Source organism: Macaca fascicularis, chromosome 12 (assembly GCF_037993035.2).
Source record: "Macaca fascicularis isolate 582-1 chromosome 12, T2T-MFA8v1.1".
NCBI classification, from domain to species: domain Eukaryota; kingdom Metazoa; phylum Chordata; class Mammalia; order Primates; family Cercopithecidae; genus Macaca; species Macaca fascicularis.
Window position 1 is genome coordinate 61,307,182 of NC_088386.1, and position 20,910 is coordinate 61,328,091.

The following is a 20,910-nucleotide window of genomic DNA, read 5'->3' on the forward strand; positions in this document are numbered from 1 at the left end:
GTGAGTCCATCGAACCCATTTTTCTTTATAAATTACCCAGTCTCAGGTATGTCTTTAACAGCAGTGTGAAAACGGACTAATACAACTTCTGGTAGAAAATTAGGCACATAATACACATTAGTTGAAATAATCAATTGGAGAATGTAGGCTTTGTGGTTTTTTTTTTTTTTTTTTTGAAAGAGTCTTGCTCAGTCACACAAACTGAAATGCAGTGGTGTAATCATAGCTAACTGTAGCCTCAATCTCCCAAGCTCAAGCAATGCTTCTGCCTCACCTTCCTGTATAGCTGGAATTACAGATATGTGCCATCACACCTATCTAATTTTATTTTTAATTTCATTTTTTTATTTTTATGTTTTGTAGAGATGAGATTTTGCTATGTTGCCCAGGCTGGTCTGGAACTCCTGAGCTGAAATGATCCTCCCACCTTTTCTAACAAAGTGCTGGGATTAGAGGCTGAGCCACCACGTCCAGCTCGGAATGCAGGCTTTTTAATACAAATTCAAACCTACAAACAAACAATGAGAAGATGGGGTCAATAACCAACATATGCTCTTTTTTGTACAGCTGAGGCTTTGCCAGATTTAAAATATGAAACCAATCATACTTTACTTCTGGAACAAGAATACAGTAGATCTAAATATAAAATAACCAAAACCAAAAAAAAAAAAGTATTAAATCTCCTAAGCAAGCATCAATTTTTTAAAAAAAAGTCATCTATCAGATGCTCAAGGAAAAGTATCCGAAATTAACACAAAATTTTCTAAATATTGAACACAGAAATTTTGCTATTCCTCATTTTTTGTGCCTCAAGAAATATCTGATGGCTTTACAAACGATAGGTGCTTAGAAATTCAGCATACAAAATTCATTTTCCCCCACCTATTATCAATTATAGATTTTACCCAAAAGAGGAAAAACACTTAATCAAATAATTACAATAGTGTTGAGGACTTTTTATTGTGTTTTCCATATAGATAAAAAATAAGGCTTTTTGATGAAAAGAATCCATTACAAAGTCAAAAATCCATTACAATTATAATTAAATCAGTAACAAAATTTAGCTTTAAATGAGTCAAGTATTCTGCATTTGAAATTTAATATCACAAACATTCAAGATTAGTGAATTTTGGTAAGAAAAAAAACACTAGCAGAAAGGAAAAGGACACCTTTTCAACAGATAGTAATTTATAAAAGTGTTTTTAAAAGTGCTTTGGGAAAACACACAGTATCGTTACTTAAGAAAAGTCATTTAAGGAAGACTTAAGTGCTTCAAGTGGAGCGGGTTGCAGACTAAAAAATGGTTTAAAAATTTCCAAGAAATTTAAGTGTTAAAAATACTCCTCTCCTTATTCAGTTTCATGTTTAAAGAAACATTTAGCAGACAAGTAAACCAAAGGCAAAAAAAAATTCACCTGCATTTTAAAATAATAAATTCTGGATCTGTAAAAGCTCTTGGTTTGTACACAGAGGCCAATGCTGACCTTCATTGATCTATTTCTATATAGTTAAAAAAATACAGTAACAAATCTTTCTTCCTATCCCCCCAAAAAACTAGGGGAAATATTTTAAATTGTGAGTGTGTGAATGTAGCTATATATATCCCTAAGTGTACAAAACACACAAACATCACTTTACTTCGAAAATTATTTTCATCATACTGTAAACATCTCTTCCCCTACATCTGGACATTTTGAAATAGTCTTTGGTATTACTAGTTACTGTGCTTTGAAACAGAAACTTGCAGAATTTCTGTAGTAGTGCTACATAGATATTTTAAGATATAAATAAGAAAAATGCACTTGGAATAAGTTACATTTAGCTGCTTTTGCATAATTTTCAAAACCTACAGTGTATGCCTAGTCACAGTTTTATGAGAAAGAATGTCTCCTTTTTCAACTTAATTTTAAGGAACACTTAATCATTTTGGCTAAATATCCATTTTTGGAGTGGATCTGATGGGTTGCATGACACTAAACTTGGATGCTCTCCATTTGCTGAAAGGCACATTTTTAAGAATGGATTGTATAGAAGTTGATCCTAGAATAGAAGGAAACAACAGACATTAAATTTCAAGACTCATAGTTAAGTGATAAATATGAAAAAGATTTTATGGCTTCATTGAAGCAAACCTAATAGTAAATCTTTCTAAGGTGAGCCATGTCTGATAAACTCTTTTTGACTTCTAGTGAAAATGCCACCTTTTTAAGCTACTACTGTTCAATTAGTAAGGTATTACATAATGAAGAGAGGCAGACAGAACAAGGTTTGAATCACATTTTCAAACAAGAAGTATTCCCTTGATATATTCGTAAGTGACAAACTCTTAAAAACATCATAAATCATAAAAGCCAGTGTTAAGGTTTTCTAGTATTGCACAAAACAATGTTTGGGTAAGAATTGCTACGATACAGCTAAGCCTTAAACATGTTTAAAAACAGAATAGACCTGTTACGTATTCTCTCAATTCTAGGTTCATGAAAAAGTGCTAAAACAGGGTAGAAAAAAATTAATCTCTTCAAGCGAGAAGATATAATAATTTTTCTTCTCTCTGCCAGAAAAAAAAATATGACTGCTGCCAAAAGCATTATAAGAAACCCTAAATAGTAAAAAGCAAGCGACTAATAATAATTCACAGAAGTGCTCATCTGCATATATCATGGTTCAACCAAGCAACTTAATTTTTTGTTACTAAGAGTACTTAATTCATAGATATATTCTCTTATCACATGGGTAGAAACACATAACAACAAAGTTAATAAAGAGAGAAATTCTGATAGATAATATTAATGTACCATGTTCCACTCATTTTCCCAGATAAGCAAGTAGAGCTAAGAAAAACAGTTAAAGAGATGAATTAATTGCACTGAGGTACCTTCTGGATCTCCCATATCTGCTCTCCAGTGACAACTGTCTTGTGACCTTTGTAGGTACATGCCTTCAGCTGAACGAGGCCTTGGGCAGCATGAAGACATAATTCCTTCTGGATGTTGTGCCGGATTTCATGTTGAGCAGAGTATTCAAAGTACTATGGAAGGAATACACTGTTATTGACAAAAGCAACCCATGTGCTCAGTTGCAAAATAAATAAATAAATCAGCACCTCATTAAATAATGAAGTCATTTCTATTTCAACAAAATAATACAATAAAAATAGTTATCAGAAACATACGCTGAGTTTTTATGATAGACGATACAATAGCCTTCCTTCATCAACAGTTGGTTACTTCATTAAGAAGGTACTGTCTTCCTCCCATACCACAAGTTGGAAGTTATCAAGGAGAATGGAGACTACCCCAGGCATTCCTCAGAAAAGGGAATGAAGAGCTAACAAGCACTTTAATTGCCTCTCTCCCACAAGTGTTCCATTGCTCTTCTTCATCTCAATTAAAGGTGTTTTCACTAAACTAGGGACTTCAGGGTGTTCACCATGCCTCAGTTTTCTCACTTGAAAATGGATAATTTACTAGTTCCTACCCCATAGGGTTATGAAGATAAGTGGGTTAATATGTATAATACACTTAGAACAATGACTGGCACATGGTGACTTTTCATACATTTTGGCTATTGTTACTATTGACGCTTCTCTTTCTCCACATATCCAAATAATTCGTCCATTAGCTGTACTATTTCTCTCAGATGTTAACATCCCATCCATTCTTACTTCCGTGTACTCACTTCTGTTACTCAGACTCTCAGAATTTTACTGAAACACCTAGAGCTACCTCCAGTTTCTGTTCCTATCATCCAGTAATCCAATCTGCTGCCAGATAGTCTTTTATAGCATTGGTTTGATCCCTGACTGCCCTTGCTTAAGTGAATCACTACTGTTGCTGAGATAAAAGTCCACACTCCTTAATTGGTACATGAAATCTATCATTTTTGATCTTGCATCAACCATTGCCCCAGTTATATATTATGCTTCTTTCACACAATTCCACCAGTCAGAACATGTGTGTCTATAATTCTAAGATTTTGCTTTACAGTCTGTCCTCTGTCTGGAATATATTTTTGACCCTTTTCTGCCTGGCTAACTCCTTTTTAATCCTTCAAGAGCCAACTCAAATATTACCTTCCTTCTTTGGCTTTGCCTGATTTTGCCCTGCTGCACAAAATTACACTCTTTTCAAGGTTCCCATAGTACATCAGACATAACTTTTCTAGCACTGTATTAGAATTGTGTGGTATATAGAGCTGGCTTCCCCATAGACTGAAGTCAGGTAATTTATCGAGTCATAAAACCCATTACAAATCCAATATTTCATAATATTGACATTATAAAGATAAAATAAGTTAACATAATTGATTTTCAATAATGAAATAATTAGTAGGAGCATTAGTATTTGTTAAGTCCTTATTACATGCGAGGCAGGCACTGTGTTAAACTCCTTATGTATATTAGAGCAGGCACTCTACAAACATTTGCTGAATTCACAGAGCCACATATCTTGAGTTTCCCTACTCTTAGTCTCATGCTTAATTTATCTCCGCCCACAAGCAAAACATCAGTCATTTTTATAACTAGTAGTTCTTCAGATGGAAACACTGGAAGAAAATGGGTTTAGATGATGAAAATAGCATTCTAGCTATACTTGGCTAAGAAAGAGAAGCCTTAAGATCTCGAAGATGGTAACAAAGGCTGTCAAGTATTTTACCCATTATTAAAAAGTCATTAAAATAAAAATGATAAAAAATTGAAAGTACTTTGGTAACAAAAAAGAGCACATAATTGAATAGCTAAGAATGTTGGAGAGGTCCATTACTTAGAACGAGTAGAGAAAGTGGAAGAGGCAAAGCAGTAAACATAATCAAGTTATAATGACTCAAACTGCATTGCTCTAGTAATATTGGCCAACTTAGTCACATAACCAAAATATTTATTTTTACTTGGCATACATGAATACTGTTACAATGAAGTTTTATGCTATAAAGACATTATCTGATCAAAAGTAAAAGGAACCATGAAAAATGATCAAGTTATATAATGTCACGAAATTTTAGCACTCAGGGAACTGAAATTTACAAAACGGTTTAAGTGCAATGCTTGATTAAAAATAAAATGTCAAGGAAATGAACCAAAATAAAATCAATAGCTGTGTTAGGGTAACAAAAGCCAAATTTTTCTATTTAATATGTACACCAGATAATATTTATCCTCCTGTTCAAAACTCTTCAACCATTTCTGTCAAACTCAGAATTAAGTCCAAGTTTCTTAATGGGGCCTGTTAAGCCCTACATGATTAGGTCCTTATCAATGTCCCTGACCTCATTTCCTACTCCTCTTTGCTAGACCACTCTGTACTCTGTTCTAGGCACACTGGCTGTCTGCTTTCTCCATGTATCTGCCTCTGGGCCTCCACCCTTGGAAATCCTTCCTCCAAGATGAGCATCTTTTCCTGGAACACTCTCTCAAAGTATTCAGGCCTCCACTCTAAGGTCGCTTTTCCAAAAAGGTCTTCCTTCACCTCTTAAAATAACCACCTCACCCCAAAACACACTATTCTCTTACCTGCTATATTTTTCTTCATGCCCAAAACTACATATTTTTTTTCTTTGTTCCTGTGGAACATAAGCTCCACAAGATCAGGAGCTTTGTCTTTTCACTACAGTAACAGTCATTACAAGCTACTTTATAGGTTCTAAACAAATATTTATTGAAAGAATATGTGAATTTTTCCCATCCCCCAATTTCTAAAAGATAGCTATATTCTATTTAAAATGTAAACATATTTTTGATACAGAGCTATCATAAAGCTGTTATTATCTTTATGACAATAACAGAAAAATGGAAAAAAAGCAATGTGTACAATATATCCTCAGCTTTTAAGATGAAATAAATGTAATGCTAGAAGAAGCCTAAGAGAAATTTATAAGGATTTACATTTAGTGATAAGATTTTTACAAATGCAGAGATATTTCCTTTTGCTCAAAATCTTAATTTTTACAAGCATAGATCAGTGTTATTTCCATAGAATGCAATTATTTATGTAACTATTTTTCTTCTAATATATGAAGGGTAACAACATTCTTAAAAAGATGCATATAGATTTATGCACATACACATATATGTACAGATATATGTATATAGGTATAGGTATAGATGTATGTCTATATGTGTCCATATATATCTCCATCCTATTTCAGAATTACACCTTAACCATCCAGCAATAGATCCAGTTCACCAGCTCTGGTTTCTGGGCATCTGTATCGTCTGCCCTCAGTAGAAAGATTGGTTTAGGTGAATAAGGATTAGAACTAGATTAAGCTGAGCCTAATGGGTAGGAAGAAATACAGAAGAGGATGGACCAGGAGATAAACTGGTTCTTTTTTCCTAAAACTGACATCTCAAAGTTTCGTCCCATTAAAATAGGACATCATGGATATTAATTATTGCAAAACTCCTACACACACATCTTGGACTCTACATCGAAATAACTGCAATGCCCATAAGAGATACTCCAGGCTCTTCTCTTCAGTTCACTTTCCTTCACACTCTTCTTATTCTGTTGCCATTCCTAACAGCCACCTCACTAGCTCCTACCTACTTTTTTTTTTTTTTTTAATGTTTTCAAATGTCATCTTTCTCAGGAAAATGTGTGGCACCCACTCTCATTCAGATGCCCTTTTCTATACCCCGAGAACCCTCTGAATGCTTTATCCTCAGGAACTGCTAGTTTACCGATTTCCTAAAGGAGTTAGAGTCTAAATAGCTTGAACTCCTCAGAGTATCTGGCATACAGGGCTCACTCAATTAATTTGTTGAATGAACAAATGAGAGAAATAGTCTAATCTTTCCAGGAGTTAATTTGCAAAAGGTAAGGAAAGGAAGCTTAAAAAAACAGAAACTTTGTATATAACATGTTCTCTACCCATAGGCACGTTAAATAGTAATATTTGACATTTGAATCTTCATCAGTAAAATCGTCAAAAGGTAGTAAAGCAGGGATGTCACTAATCAAGGAGAATCGTCCTCTTTTGTGGGAGAAGGAGGAACATATTGAAATAATATTGTGGCCCACAAAATTAATTTATAATGCTCTATTTTGTTATTAACACTTGAAGTAATTTGTGATTCAATCCAGTTATATGTGGCCTTTATGTGTAAACTTGCAAAATTACCATGCCAATAGTCATGCAAAAGTCAAAGCATCAAAGAGCTAAATAGAAGTTTCTTTTTAAAAAAAATTCAAATGGCTTATTCTATTATTTTCTCATTTTCGTTTTTCTTCTTTTTTTTTTTTTGGTTTGTGTGTTTGTTTGTTTTTGAGACAGAGTCTCACTCTGTCACCCAGGCTGGTGTGCAATTGCGTGATCTTGGCTCACTGCAACCTCCACCTCCGTGGTTCAAGCAATTCTCCAGCCTCAGCCTCCTGAGTAGCTGGGAACACAGGCATGCACCACCACACCCGGCTAATTTTTGTACTTTTAGTAGAGATGAGGTTTCACCATATTCTCCAGGCTGGTCTCGAACTCCTGGCCTCAAGTGATCCACCCACCTCAGCCTCCCAAACTGCTGGGATTACAGGTGTGAGCCACTCTGCCCAGCCTCCTTTTTTTTTTTTTTTTCTTAGAATGGTTAAGCTACTCAAATTGTTTTCAGAGCCAGAATAAAAACCAAGAAAATACTCATCAATATCAATTGCCAAACTCAGTCCAAAAACATTTCACACACCAGCTTACCCAAGTGTAAAGCTGCTTTGGGACTTCTGAAATATAGGCAACATCTCACTTGTGCTGGTAAATGCTTTACAAGTGAAGGATTTTTAATGCAGTGAGTGCTCACCTGGTTTCCCCCAAGTCCATGACATGTATACATAATTAATGGTTTGCCTCCTTGATTGTTTTCTCCAACATCCAGACATAGAGGCTGACCAACGCTTTTAATCTAAAGGAAAATTTTCAAGTTATGAAAAGTTTTTTAATCCATGTGGTTTATATATTTTTAAAATAACTTAGAAAGTAATGTTAATGATTATAATGTAAAATCTCAAAAGCAATAAACCAGAAAGTATTTCAGCAATTTTCTTAGAACCATAAAGGTTGGTGGCAAGGAGTATATTAAGTAAAAAAGGAACAGGAAAATACTCACATATCCAGATATAACAGGATTAAGGTCTGGCACATACACCTCTGGATAAATATTGTTCAGATACCATGTAAAATTTTTACACTGAAGGCGGTGTTTTATTTCAAATCTTTTTGAAAGATCACCAAATGCTTTCTGTAGAAAGATGAGAAATGAAGGGAATGCTTAATTAAAACAACATTGAGAAAGTACTTAAAATGCTACTATTTGTATTTCTATTTAGGTATTTAAAAAAATCCATGCTAAAAATTCAAGAGGCAATTCAACAGCCTTCATCATTCATTCAAGTAAAAAGTATGTCTGCCTGTTCATTTGTGGCTTTAAAAGACAGTCAAGACCACTTCAGTGCCGATTAAAATACTAAAATGATGCTATTTTATTCTTCATTTGTGCCACAAGCATTCCCTACAAGACAAAGATTTCTAGTAAAATGTTGTGGGCAAAGTAATGGTGGTAGGCGCATCCAAAATTGGTCCCAACTTTATACCTAAAAGTGATCTGCAAAGTGAGGTGTGAGAAATCAGGTAAAGACAAACTGTGCCAATACACAATGCAACTTCTATCTCTTCTCCATCGAGATCACAGAAAACCACCAGCAAGAAATAACCTACTGGGAGTAACTTTTCTAGTTTCAGGATGTTTCTTGTTCTTAACAATATCCCCAACTGAACCTTTAGTATAAAAAGGCAATTTTCAAGTTAAATGAATTTTATTTTCCTTTATTTTTAGGGACTAAGAAAATAATTTAAAAAAAAAACTATTATTAAACTTCAAGGTATCTGACCTACAGGCAAAATATTAGAGAAAAAGTCCATGTAATATCTAAATGTATGCAAAAGTAAATACTCAATCTTATCAGTTCAACTAAAGAAAATATTTTCTTATGCCAACTTCGATGTCTTGAACCCAGGCATTTCAGCAAAAAGTATGAGTCTTTAGGACTTCTGGCTAGCTTATTACATTTACCATGTAGATCTATGTGTCCTGTGGTAACAAACAGGTATTTGCTGACTCGTGTGCCCCTTTGTGGGGGACAAGCAGAGCAGAAGCTTCATTTAGTGCCCACTTGCCTGCTTAGCCAAGTGCTATCACTTTGTCTTCAGGGCCTTGGGTAAAAAGATAGCAATCTAACTCAATAGTGCTCTGAATTTGCATCCTAACAGGGAGATACTGGAGACCAAAGAAAAGGCGAAAGAGGTAACCAAATCGTTCTTTACCACAACAGCCAAAATATTGATACCCTTGACTCCCAATAAATACTCCACCTTCCCTTGCCCTGCAAATTAGCACTATTTCCTATAAAGAGACGAGTACTATTCACTGAAGCATGGTCTTAAACTATCTAGTTAATTTACCATATCTAGTATTAGTAAGACTATTAGAACTTACTTCTAATATATTAAGTTTCATGATTCTGCAGAAAATAATCTATTTATGGCAGGTTAATAACAAGAGTACCATATATTTGTTAGCACATATTAAGTTTCATGATTCTGCAGAACAGAATCTATTTATGGTAGGTTAATAACAAGAGTACCATATATTTGTTAGCACTTATCACTTTCTTATTTCACAGCTACTCTGGGAGAGAGGCAGGATGTGTATTTCATCTCTTAAAACACAGAAGGAGAGAAAAGAAACATGTTAAGCATGCACTCCATGTCCAGCCACCTTGCAGCCACTCTATGAAGTGTCTTCCCTATTTTACATTCTTAAAGGCTTTGCCAAAGTAACATCTCCAGTAAGTAGTGAAACTAGAGCTTGGAAAAAAAAAAAAAAAGGCTTGGCACTCCTGGTTTATTCTCACGCCACATTAAGACACTATATCTCCAGTGCAAAAAGTCACTTAGAACCTTTATTTAGGTGTTTTTATTTAGGTGTTATATCTCCTAAAACCAGTAAAAACAGTTCCACTTAATTTTCTTTGAGTTAAAAAAAAAGAAAAAAAAGAAAAGAAATATCTTTCATATTAAAAACATCAAGTAGGCCGGGCGCGGTGGCTCAAGCCTGTAATCCCAGCACTTTGGGAGGCCGAGATGGGCGGATCACGACATCAGGAGATCGAGACCATCCTGGCTAACACGGTGAAACCCCGTCTCTACTAAAAAATACAAAAAAAACTAGCCGGGCGAAGTGGCGGGCGCCTGTAGTCCCAGCTACTTGGGAGGCTGAGGCAGGAGAATGGCATGAACCCGGGAGGCGGAGCTTGCAGTGAGCTGAGATCCGGCCACTGCACTCCAGCCTGGGCGACAGAGCATGACTCCGTCTCAAAAAATAAAATAAAATAAAATAAAATAAAAAAATAAATAAAAACATCAAGTAGAATTCCTGATTTTTAAAAAGCAGTTTATTTAGCTTTTTTCTTAAAAATGGAAACTCGGATTCCTAAATTATGTACTTTAAGAGTTAAAATTAAAAATCTACTTTCAAATTTTTTGATGTTTTGTACTTGAGATGAATTGAAGCAAAAGGACATGTGAACTTGTTACAGGTTTTATTGCAGTTTAACTACTTAGCTTTAACTTACTTGTTTAACAATTTTTGCTGCATCTGTATTTCTCCTATAAAATATTTCCTTGTATTCATCCATCCAGACTTCTGCAAGGCGAACTTGGTTTCTAGCAATCACCTGAGTGCCTTTTGGAAAGCTATGAGGGCTTTTGCTGCGAAAAACATGTCCAACAACAGAGCAAGGCATAATCTCCAACTGCCCACCACATTGCCATACCTGATAATTAATGATATTTGTTTAAATTTACAGTATTTTAGAAAAATCAAATTGTTGCTTTTAAGTTCATCTTTAAGATATTATGAAAAACAAAATTAAAGAGGAGATTACAATATTACAAATAGTCTCTGTCCCCTGCCATTTCAACTTAAGTTCTTAAATGTAAGGAATTATTTCATTAAATGGCATAGACACTAAAGACAACAGAAGTGCATTTTCAGTAAGTTAACAAAATGGTGATTTCAGATTTTTCATAAAAATGAATTCCAGGCTTTTGTTTTTGCAAATAATTATGTAAGTTCTCTAATATGCACAGAAAACTAAAGGCTCTTACGCATTTGACTTCGTCTGAACTACCAACATAGTCCCTTCACTTAAACTAGAGTTTCTCTTCTAAGCTTGGGTAGAAGTGGACTCAGACCCTATTTACCTCTTGTATATTCAATTTTGTAACTAAGAAAACAATTCCAGATGGCTATTATTACCAATGACCATTCTATTGAACTTGCAAAGTAGTGGATGATTATTTGAAAATTCATGCCAATTTAGAGATAAAATGTCAAAAAACCCCTGATTTGCATTAATGTTAAATAAAATGGCAAATCATGAAATCAATGCCTTTTCACTTAAATATCTTAATAATTGACTCTGCCATAGTTACCAAGCAAAGAATCAGAAAATAAGTCATATTTAATACTATGTGCTAGTAGTAGAGCAAGTGATTACAATCTCTTTCTCTCCTTTCTTTCTTGAACAAATGAGAAGACTCAGTGATACGTTCAATTCAACAAACTGTGCTTGTGACCCAACATGTGCTAGGGGTTGGAAATACTGAAATAAATAAACAAGACCCTGCCATAAGCAGTTCAAACTTGGCTGAGATCATCACTGCCAGTATGTGATGGAGCCAGAGCCAAAACTTAAATCTTCTAACTCCTAGTTCAGTTCTTTTTCCACTACATTCCAGCCTAAGAGATGAAAAATGAATGATAAAGTTACTGCAGAAAATGAAACTCATGAAATCAAATACATAAGGTACATACGGAGTCTACCCAAAGCCTTTTTTTATATTAACTTATGTATAGAAAAAATCCAGCTCATTCAATCCAAACAGTTAAGTCCAATGTCCTTTAAAATTATTCATAAATGTTTTTCCATTCTAACTCCCTTGATGATCAACTCATTTCCTGAAGCACTAGATTTAATTATATTTATCTTGGCTGGAATTCAGTAGCTACAAGTGCATTAATTGGTGTTATTGCCTGGACACAGGAGTTTAACTGATTCCTCTTGTTACATTGGCAACAATGAACAAATATATTAAGTTACATATTAAAAGAAAATATTCTTATTCCAAAATTTCCAGCAATTAAGTTTTAGAAAGCACAAAAAGTAGAGTGCGCACATCTGTAATCATCTGTACCAGCCAATTAGAACACAATATATTTCATTGTTTAATATATCTGCAATATTTAATTCCCATAAACTTACTCTGAAAGACATTTCTATATTTTCACCTCCCCAGATTTCCATTTCTTCATCGTAACTTCCAATATACTCAAAATATTCTTTTGATATGGAAAAAAGTCCTCCTGCAAAAGTGGGTGTTCTGAAAAATAATCCATTGTCAAATTTTGTTATAAAAACTAAACAAGATAAAACAGCATATTTTAAGAACTGAATCAAATTTTAAAAATTAAAGCCATATCACGTTTTCAAAGCTTTTGTTCAGATTAATAAAAACTAGAAATGCTATCTTCAAAGTCAAGATTTTTGGGGTCGGGGGGAGTACCTCGTGTCTGCTCCCATTGGAACAAACTTAAATGTCTTCTCCTAATCATGCTTTAAGATTTTTAAGTAATGATTGATGAGGAGGACATAAGAGCTCACTTACTGCTACCTCTTACTCAGCAACATTATGAGTAAGTGAGTATACAAATGAATGACTTTTAGATTCTCTTTATATAGAATATGTGTGTTCTTTATCAATTACCTCAGAGGCAATCGCTATAAAGCAAACAGTGTGTACGTATTCAATGTATGGTACAGGGTGTAAATATAAAACTCTGAGAGCAATCATCTTACTTAATTGGGTAGGTTTCATCTTTCCTTCTTTGCTTCTCATGATCAGGAAGTGACTCCCAGCCAAATGAAAGACTCCAGTCAAAATTTCCACGGTTATGGTTACTTCCATAAGGAGAAGGTTTGTTGAATTCAAACGTGTTCAGATCTATGGATGCAATATCTGGACTCACAACAGCTGTGTAGTTCTCAGCTATTCTGGCCAACAGAGGTTCTAACCAACCATAGAAACACTCACCTGGAGGGAACAGAATTTTAACTAATTCAATAAAAACAATGAAGTTTGTTATTTAGTTATTTAGGTGAAGGTTTACAGAGAAATGAGAATAACAGAGTCAATTTGTGTTTTGAACATGTATATAATGGAGACTTCTTTCTCCCTCAGATTTATTGAGATATAACAGACAAAATAAAAATTCTACATATTTACAGTGTGTATCATAGTGTTTATATATGTATACATTGTAAAATGATTATTACAATCAAGCTAATTAACATATCCATCACCTTATTGGCTTATGGAGTGGGTGGTAAAGAACATTTAAGATCTACTCTTAGCAATTTTTGAGTAGACACTACATTATTATGAATTACAATCACCACATTGTACAATTGATCCCCAGAAGGTGAGATTTCTTAAAGGTTTCTTGTGATGAGATTAAGGTAGGATGAAAAAGGTGAAACAAGATTCAGTACAGTTAGAAAAACTCCCCTACAGATGATGACCTTCTTTCTTCTACAAAAGATGCAAAATAACATTAGTGTATTTAAAGTTTAGATGATGTGTTAAAATGACCTATGAATCAAAGGTAGCTTTTTGCTGTTCCACGTCACCTGGCCCTAAACGTGTTCTGATTTATTTAAACTTGTGTCTCCCTGAGTAAGGTATAGTAATTGAAATTTTCATTTATCTGACTGGGTCTTAGGAGAAAATAAGGAGTCAGTATAAATTCCGATTTTAGCAACTAGAGAAGAAGGACCATTCAAAGCTGCCCCAGACCTAATATAAAGGGAGGGCCAAGGAATTTCATGCTGAGATAGGTCTGGGCCCTGCTCACAGGCTAGGTTGTTTTAGATAACACACAGCAAGTTCAGCCAATGAAGTGCTGTCCTATTCTGGGCTCCCCACAAAGCAGTATTTGGCAGTCATGGTCCAGGAGGACCATCAGACACATTCACCCAGTGGGTAGTGGGTAAGAATGTCCAGTATGATCTTATTGTAATTTTGAACAAGGAGAAGAAATACCAGAAGATGGTATTTTCCTTTTTAAAACACCTCTCTAGGATTACCTTTAGTCTTCTCTTCATTTTCTAAATGTCTGGTATTAAAAGAGAACTGAATGTGATGGCTCTAAGCAACCCAAGCACATGCAAAAGCCCCTCTGTAATAATCAGTGTGTGCTCAAAACCAGTAATTGGGTGAAACATAACCTAAGCACTGGCCAATTCAAAGCTAGACATTCATAGAGTATAGCCCACTAAACTCAAAGCTCAAAGGACTAAATGACATTTTAGTAATAACTAGCATGCATATGACACATTGACTCTAAAAATGCTTTCTAAATACTTTAAAAAATTTGACTCTGAAAAAAATTAAAGGACAAAGAAAAACCAACAGCAACAAAGTCAAACAAAAATTGACAATGTTTATGTAAGGGATACCAAAGAAGATGGGATGGGGCACCCCTAACCCGGCATAAAAACTATATATATAAACATATTTTGGTTTTGTGGGTTTTTTTGAAAATTCGCAGACTCCTTTTTATGCCAAGGAGTCTGCAAATTAAAAAAAAAATTAAAATATAAAAAAGCAGCAGTACTAGGACAAAGTTTAATGATAGGGTGGATTACATTCATTCATTCATTCATCCATTCATTCATTCATTCATTTTGAAATGGAGTGTCACTCTGCCGCTCAGGCTAGAGAGCAGTGGCACAATCTCAGCTCAATGCAACCTCTGCCTCCCAGGTTCAAGTGATTCCCATTCCTCAGTCTCCCTAAGAGCTGGAATTATAGGCACACGTCACCATGCCTGGCTAATTTTTGTATTTTTAGTAGAGATGGAGTTTTACCTTACTGGCAAGGCTCGTCATGAACTCCTGACCTCAAGTGATTCACCCATTGCGGCCTCCCAAAGTGCTAGGATTACAAGCATGAGCCACTGTGCCCCGCCACATTTAAGTAGTAAATAAGCTTTCACTCAAAGTGTGGGAATCAAAAAAAACAACAACAAAGAAAAAAAAAACAACTTTTTTTTTTTTTTTTTTTTTAAACAGAAAAGAAACATGAAAAAAAAATTAGGCATGGATAACTGGCTGGAACAGCTAGTAACTGGAGAACATTAAAGTTGAGGAAACTTAAACACAAAGGAGGTAAGAATTCTGCATAAGTGAAAGGAATTTTCTCCGCTGAGCTGTTATCTGCTTGGGCTGTCATTGCTATAATCACCAGTTGAAAACGCTGTTAAAGAAAATGCAATTAGGCATTTAGAAAAGAAAAGCCTTCCTTACCTTTTAAATTAGAGACAGAGGGAGGGAAAATGTTACAACCATATCCATACATATATACTTACAGTGAGCATCTAAAAATGTGAGCGTTTCAGCTGTTGCGACTGTTGCTCCTAGCAACCGAGCAGTGATCAGACCTTTTCTTTCTCTTTGTCTGACTATTTTTACTATAGAAAATTGTTTTACATATTCATCTAGTTTATCATGTAAGTACTCTGTAAGGAAAAACAAATCAGGATTAATTCTTTCTAAATTTATTTTCATATATAGCTTATGAAAGCTAATGAAACCACAGAGTAATGATCCTTCCAAATTCATAATCTTAACAGTTGCATGTGTCCTTCCAGTAAAATGAAAATTTTATCTTTAACTCCTTACTGGGGAAAAAGGTTAGCTATGCAAATGATCACTACTGTAACACATAACACTGTAACACATACTTATTCTGTACACTTCCTATCAATAAATATAATGTGTTGGGAGAGAAGTGAGAACCTTCAAATGGAGTCAACCCTAGCTGTTCAGAAGACTCATTTAGAGGTCTGAGAAGACTGACTATCAGAGTGAAAGATATGGAATCTGGTCAAAAAGATATTCAATGCTTTGACGTTAGTGTTTAAATCTAGAAACCTTAAAGAAAAATGTCAAATATCAAAAGACCTCTCATATTTAACTAAGGATCAACATAATTTAAGATCAAAATGTTGAGACAAGTCAGAAAGTCCACGGCTACAGCATTTTTGGACGACTCCTACACAGAATCAGCAGAAAAATTTGCGAAAGCTTTGGAGTCTCCTGACGGAGTTTTATTTAGTAAAATATGAACCAGGCAAATTTTAGTATTGGGTATATACTTTAAGATATTCAATATCCCAAATTGGATAAGGTTTGTAATAAGCAAAAATTGAGATAATAGGTTTTTTAAAAGTTATTAATAAATGTCAATCAAGTGTTGTTTTTTGTTTGTTTGGTTTTGTTTTGAGACAAGGTCGTGCTCTGTCGTCCAGGGTGGAGTGCAGTGGCACAACTCACTGCAACCTCTGCCTCTGGGCCGCAAGCAGTTCTCCTCAGCTTCCCAAGTAGCTGGGACCACAGGCATGTGCCAATACGCCCAGCTAATTTTTCTTTTCTTTTTTTTTTTTGGAGACGGGGTTTCATCATGTTGCCCAGGCCGGTCTGGAACTCCTGAACTCAAGCTATCTGCAGGCCTCAGCCTCCCAAAATGCTCGGATTATAGGTTGAGCCACTCGCCGAGCTGTTCGTATTCTGAAACAACTTCTTAAGCCTGCTTTTCACAATTACATTTTTGATTTCTTATTGAGTACAAAATGCAGTTCTTCAAGCAGCCTTCATGGGCCCAAAACATAGCCTCAAAAAGATTTGGGAATGTTAAGAAAATCAATAAATATCCTGGGGTAAAAGTTTTCTTCTGCCAGATTTTAGAAGCAAATGCAGATGACTTTGACTTTATCTGTGATAATATAACCTTTTTTTCAATTCTCCAGTAGTTCAGTTAAGAGAGCTGCTTATTTAAAGCTTAAACATTCATAAGAGAGGTAAGTGCAGGAACAACCCTTGTGGAAAAATAAATCTATCTAAACACTGTTGTCTCAGAGTGATAGATTAACTTTTTAACACCTTCTAACTACCTCAAAAATAATTCTCAGATTAAGCTTTTAACACCTTCTAACTACCTCGGATATAATTCTCAGAAAGACAAGCAGAATTTTAACTCATCTTAAATACATAATCATAAACATTTTCTGTTTTAAGAGACTTGTAAAAATTTCAACATTCTTGATTAGAATTATTTTAAATGGAGTTACTACAGATTCCTTCAATATACCTTCTCACTGTTGGAATTTGTTTAAAAAAAAACTTTTACCCACAACACAGGAACTTCCTGTAAATTTATATCTGCACCCTAAATTTAGCTCCCATGCACACCCTTTATTTGGGAGGTTGAGAACAGAAAGCTACATGAAATCAGATGCCCTGATTTCACTTTATAGCACAATTACTTTTAGCTACGTGATCTTGGGCAAGGAATTTTACCTTTTCTGCATCTCAGTTTATTTAAGATGAGGATAGTAGGACTTACCAGCACAAGACATTGCTGGAAGGACAAAATGAGACATCTGACCTTCAGGAATCTGATTCCAAACTTGGATTTATTAAGGAATAAATTTTGTAATCATTGAAATAATATGTATCTGTCTGATACAATATTTAAAATACTTGTGATGTTTGAAAATTTACAAGTTAGAGTATTTGTTAAATTCACCTTATGATTCCAATTTAAAATGTGTAATTTAGTATTTGACTTCCAATTTTAAGTGTAAATGTACTAAAGAATTTGGCTAACCTGGTAAGTAATATTGGAATATTTAAGAACAATGAAATAAAATAGAACACGGTGACTCTTTAGTGATTTTTAACTATTCATTTATATTATTTATTGATATATTATTTATATTAACTCATTTAGACTTTAAAACAACTCTAGAAGTTATGTACCAGTTCTGTATTTCCTCAATTTTAAGCTACATAATTGGATTCTTCTTATAATCAATTTCTTATAATCAATGGCATGCTAAGTTTAATTAGCTGTGGGTTTTCTCTAGTAATTTATAAATTAATGATATATAATACATTTGATGAAATATGGCATTATTCCCATTTTACTGATAAATCACGGCAGAGAGGTGTAGTAACTTGCCCAAGTCATATAGTTGGTTAGGAAAAGAGCTGGGATTCAAATCAAGGCAGCCTGACTCAAAGGCTCAAGTCTGTGCTCTTAACTTCTATGTCTTACAATAACAGTCTCGCATTGAGGACTATACAGTTATGAATAATGGTGTTTCATACATTTCTGCATTTGAAAATATTTGAATATGTCCATCCTTGGATTCTAATTTCATTCAGCATACCCACTATCCAAACTATTATATTCAAGCTCTGAGATGGCATAGAGAGAGCACCATATAATCAAGTAGACTTGGGATACCACCATATGGATTTGGGAAACAATTTAATTTGCATGTGCTTTCTTACCATCTACACTAGCATCATCCACCAAAATGATTTCCTTCAGCAGTATTGCAGGTGAAGAATAGAGCACACTGTGGACAGTTCTAAGCAACGTGGACCACGCTTCATTATGAAAAACTATTATGACACTGGTGGTGGGCAGGGGAGGGCAGCGCTTAAATTTTTGTTCAATACATCTAGAAGAAGTCACAGAAGTAGAAAACAGTTATAAATTTTATTATTTTATTTCACAGCTATACCATTGCTAACATTATCATTATTGAATATTTATCACTGAAAAATGATAGTTTTCTTCTATGTAATATAATCTCAATGCTATATAAAATGTAAATAAATCAAAGCAAATTTTTTACAAGCAAATCACTCACCCAGAGATGATGTCCACCAACAGAGATGGCAACATGTCAAGAATTACAACACGTTATTATAGCATTCTCAACAATATAATTTAAAATACAAATAACATCTTAAATAATGAAAATAACCTACGATGAGACAGCATGTAAAAATGACAAATCCTTATAATTGCTCAAATAAAAACCAAATTTTTCTTATTTCATGCAGAAATCATCCATTTTTCATATTTGCAACTTTAAAAATTGTACCACCTTATTAAATTTTTTTTTTTCTTTGACGGAGCCTTGCTCTGTTGCCCAGGCTGGAGTGCAGCAGTGTGATCTCGGCTCACTACAAGCTTCACCTCCCAGGTTCACGCAATTCTCCTGCCTCAGCCTCCCAAGTAGCTGGGACTACAGGTGCCCACTACCACGCCCAATTAATTTTTTGTATTTTTAGTAGAGATGGGGTTTTTATCATGTTAGCCAGGATGGTCTCAATCTCCTGACCTTGTGATCTGCCCGCCTCAGCCTCCCAAAGTGTTGGGATTACAGGCGTGAGCAACTGTGCCCAGCCTATTAAATCATTTTTATAAAGATCATCTTTAATTACATATTTACCTAAGTATATAATATAGGTTTCTTATTTCCTAGACTTATTGAATCAATTTACTTAATCTGTATACAGAATCAAAAGGGAAAAAACAGCTTTACTGTAAAACCTATGTTCTTCTTAATATTATTTAAATTTACTCATGGAGATAAGAGCCCAACACCCTTCAGTTGCTCTGCCAGGGCCAATGGGGAAACTGTAGCTTCCAGTGTGATATTAGGGGCCTGAGAAAACCACCCTAAAAAAAGATACACAAATTATCCCATTAATTACTTTCATAGTCATACCTCAATAGGAATGTCTCTGATACCCTTTTCTAACAGCAAGTCTTTCAAATGGAATATTTGTAGTGATAAAAAAGGAGTTGGATTGGAGCAAAATATCAAGAGAAGATGTCAACAACAGATTAGAAAAAGGAGAGGATGGGTTCTGAGTGAAAGTGGCACTGCTCTTCAGTTTCTTCATGATTTCAAAGCGTGATACAGGTGCACGGGCACCTTCATCATTCATAAATAAAATTATTTATTCTAAATTGAATTTTGGATAAACTGCCAATTAAAAAAAAGCTCAAACACAAACTATTCATATACACACTTGAACCACAATTACACAGAAATAAATAACTAAATATAAGCTTATATTTTGAACCCATAAAAGTTTATAACCAACATAAACTAGAAGGAAAAATTATGAAAAATTCCATACTATGGTATTTTATTTTTAAAGGAAGAAAAAAAGAGGAAACTCATGATTTGTTATAAGCATTTTGAGGAGAAAGTGAAATTCTAGTTTAAGATTTTTTTCCTACCTTTATTTGCTATGTGGTTAATTAATATAGTATTAATCGATAATTATAAAATGATTTTGAAGATTTAAAGTATAAAATTTCACAAAAATTCATACTAGTAAAATGTTATCACTTTAATCTTGCAAAATTTTCCACCAGTTTAAACTAGGATTTATTTGCTTAACTGATAATTACCAATATCAAGTAAAAATGTCATGTTATATCATTAACATAATTAATAAAATTTCACAATATACTTTCATAAACTCCATTCCTTTTGAAACAATTAACATGTTAAATGTATGCTTTGAAAATTGTTTTACACATTTAAAATAGTGCAATTAAAATAACTTGCCAAAGCAACTGTATCATCCCAGTCAAACCATTTGAAAAACCTGGCACATAGAAACATGCCTAAATTATCAGTCACATGACCATCTGGCTTTGGAAGAAACTAGATCTATATTTCTAATGAGCATGGAAAACATTAGCAGTTCTTCAGAAAACGTGTTATTTGCTGATACTGGCTACATTCGAAGTACAAAACAAAATTTTTTTTTTTTTGAGACAGAGTCTTGCTCTGTCACCAGGCTGGAGTACAATGGTGCAAGCTTGCCTCACTGCAACCTCCATCTCCCGGGTTCAAGCGATTCTCCTGCCTCAGCCTCCCAAGTAGCTGGGACTACAGGCGCGCATCACCACGTCCAGCTAATTTATGTA

General features: G+C 34.4%; 1 protein-coding gene across 7 annotated transcripts in view; it reads right to left on the reverse strand.

Moving 5' to 3' along the window:
• Window positions 1-323: 323 nt before the first annotated feature.
• Window positions 324-20,910, reverse strand: part of GALNT3 (polypeptide N-acetylgalactosaminyltransferase 3) — a 48,066-nt gene continuing 27,479 nt past the window's right edge. For 3 of the 7 annotated variants that reach the window (XM_005573360.5, XM_005573361.5, XM_005573362.5), the window contains 9 exons: window positions 18,459-18,631; window positions 15,470-15,619; window positions 12,900-13,134; window positions 12,306-12,423; window positions 10,614-10,814; window positions 8,090-8,221; window positions 7,784-7,885; window positions 2,876-3,028; window positions 936-2,040 (listed from right to left, as the gene is read on the reverse strand). In XM_005573360.5, coding sequence (XP_005573417.1) covers window positions 1,918-2,040; window positions 2,876-3,028; window positions 7,784-7,885; window positions 8,090-8,221; window positions 10,614-10,814; window positions 12,306-12,423; window positions 12,900-13,134; window positions 15,470-15,619; window positions 18,459-18,631 — 1,387 coding nt within the window. In that variant the 3' untranslated portion in view covers window positions 936-1,917. Of the gene's footprint in view, window positions 509-935; window positions 2,041-2,875; window positions 3,029-7,783; window positions 7,886-8,089; window positions 8,222-10,613; window positions 10,815-12,305; window positions 12,424-12,899; window positions 13,135-15,469; window positions 15,620-18,458; window positions 18,632-20,910 lie in introns of those variants that run through there. The other 4 variants (XR_012421173.1, XR_012421174.1, XM_074009370.1 and 1 more) reach the window with 3 other exon arrangements.